The sequence below is a fragment of the Lactuca virosa genome, chromosome 6 (assembly GCF_052849685.1).
Source record: "Lactuca virosa cultivar CGN04683 chromosome 6, Lactuca_virosa_CGN04683_v6, whole genome shotgun sequence".
Classification (NCBI taxonomy): Eukaryota; Viridiplantae; Streptophyta; class Magnoliopsida; order Asterales; family Asteraceae; genus Lactuca; species Lactuca virosa.
The window spans coordinates 42,672,750-42,675,345 of record NC_136431.1 but is presented as its reverse complement, the minus strand read 5'-3'; the positions used below and the strand labels follow the sequence as shown (position 1 = coordinate 42,675,345).

The following is a 2,596-nucleotide window of genomic DNA, read 5'->3' as shown; positions in this document are numbered from 1 at the left end:
CTTGATCATCTAAAAGATTTATCAACATCGTATTGAGTTTTTGTATCTCCGAAGGGGAGTCCCTAGCTTGTTCAATTAGTTTAGTAAAATTTGAACGGACACAAAATAATGTGTAGGCACTAACTCCATTTTCATTATTGGTTTCTCCGAGTCCAATACTAACACTACCTAGTTTGTACCTAGCATCAAGGGTCCATCGCGGTAAAATATAGTGACTCGGTAGTTCTTAAACATTCTTCTTCTTCATCACGTATAAGTTATGCTTGCATAAAATCCTATTTGTATCATACATAGAACAAGAACATGTGACACTGAATTGATTTAAAGAACGAAAGGTAACAATACGCCAATATTTTTTATCAATGTCCAATTGCCCAACTCTATATGTGTTTTCTTCTGTAGTTTTTGTTAGAGTCTCGTGAGTCAAATTGGTAATAGCTTCGGTCCATTCTTTTTTGAAAGTATCAAACATCTTTCTAGTATAACATTGACCCGCTTTTGCTTCGATTGGATGCACTGAAGAAAGAACCGGTCTCGAGTTCATAGTTTTGAAGTCTTCATCTTCTTCGGCAGCCCTTCGTGACTCAACTGCTTTGTCATATTGTGTAACAAATTCATTCAACATGGTCCTCGAGTTAACAAATCCATCAAAAAATGAATTGATACTCTCACTTCGTCCGGTTGTGGTCATACCAACAAAGAAAATATCCCTCAAAAAGGGTTTAGCCCAATGTATACATTTGTTATACATGTCACTAATCGAACAATTGCTTTCCAGTTCATACTTAATACGCATATCTTCCCATGTTGCTTCAAATTCTTCAATGGTGTTACTATTTACCCATTTTCTATGCGTTTCTTGAAAATCACTGTAACGAGAAAACATACGATCGAAGGTGCCCAGTTTCATGCTTCCTGATATGCATGAACAAAAGCGATGTTGAGTCTTTGAAAACACTTTTTTTATTGCATTGCCCATAGCTTTGTCTTGATCGGTAATAATTGCCTTCAGATACTTGTCGAACATACATTTGAGGAAATGTTCAAATAACCATTCAAATGTCTCTTCCTTTTCGTTTTCAAGCAATGCTCCACCAAAAAGTATAGACTGCCCATGATGATTCACCCCAGTAAGGGAGCAAAGGGCATCTTGAATTTGTTAGTCATAGAAGTGACATCAAATACAACAACATCTCTGAATTTTGTATAGGCATCTCTTGATCTACCATCAGCCTAAAAGATATTTCTAAGATACCCATCGTCAGACAAATCCACGACAAAATACTGGTCACTGTCAACTAATGTTTTATCTTGAAAATGTTTTATAAGTCCATAGAACTCCTTTCCTATATGTTGTTTTCGATGCTCAGATAAGACATCAACACATTGCTTTGAAGTAACATCAGCTACATTTGAGGTTTTCATTGTATTAACAACCTTTTTAATCTGAGAAGGTTTCAACCCTGCTTGACCAAATTGCACCATAAGAGATTTACCTTCTATTGAACGGTGGAAATTGCTATGCGATCGTTGCTTGATCACCTTCGTTGGTGTCATGGTCAATTCGTGATTGTGTGTGTCATTAAATAAGTCCAACAACCATTTTCCATCCTCCTGTCTTGTAATTCGAAGTTTTGCTTGACATCTAGTTCTAACATCTCTACGACGTTTTTTTCTCATTTACACTTGAATCATTGTTGTATACCCGTTTGAAACCTTCTTTACAGCATACATAATACTTCCGATAAGGCTCATTTGTTTTTATGCTTTTAACCGTGTCATCTTTGCGTATACCAAAACCATGTAAAAAGGAATAATCGTTATAAATTGTATATGCTTCGTCGGGCGTATCGAAAACCTTTCCCATTATCCTTTGAACATTATCTTCATCTTCGTCAAATTCAATGTTGACATCGAAATCGTTACATTCTTCATATTCATATGTTTCTTCCACGAAATCATTTGTGTCAACATTTTTATTTATATACGGTTCTATAGCCTGATCAGTTGCTTCAGTTTCAAACATCATGGCCTTCTCCATTCTTTCTTTCTGCAAAGCATATAAATAAAACAATGTGTTATTTATCACACATAACCAATTTTGTGTTTTTTTAAGTTAATAGATGGATCCAAATAATTTGTGGATACACGTGCATATAATGTATCAATGATAAGTTAAAAAAAAGGTTTGTATGTTTAATTCATAGGACCTTCTAATTGTTTAAAAAAAAATAAAGTTGTCATCAAATGTAATATTACATAGGAAACTGCCATCGGATTCTTGGCATAGCCAAGTTTTTTTTTCCATTGACAAAGTTAATCATAAAATTCATTGTCCTAGGCTTCCTGTTAAATTTATTGGAAGCAGTCGATCATGGAAACAAAAGTTTTCTTCATTTAATTCATTAGTAGGAATAGGAATAGTACATATACATTTAAATGATCAAATAAAAACTGAAAAAAATGCTAAAAGTAAGCAGCTAGCACTAACAAAAGCACAATGTAACAAGAGAAAGTTACAGACAAACAAGGCCTGAACAATACAGAAACTATGAAAACAGAAACAGAAAGGTGGCAACTACTATGAATTTTTCCA

The 2,596-nt window shown here is 34.3% G+C and overlaps 1 protein-coding gene across 1 annotated transcript; it reads right to left on the bottom strand.

Moving 5' to 3' along the window:
• Positions 1–226: 226 nt before the first annotated feature.
• LOC145121491 (protein FAR1-RELATED SEQUENCE 5-like) lies at positions 227–1,557 on the bottom strand. Its single transcript, XM_079057228.1, has 2 exons — positions 1,293–1,557; positions 227–1,149 (listed from the first exon to the last, which is right to left on the bottom strand). The coding sequence occupies exons 1-2, from the start codon at positions 1,555–1,557 to the stop codon at positions 227–229; spliced, it is 1,188 nt and encodes a 395-aa protein (XP_078913354.1).
• Positions 1,558–2,596: the final 1,039 nt, after the last annotated feature.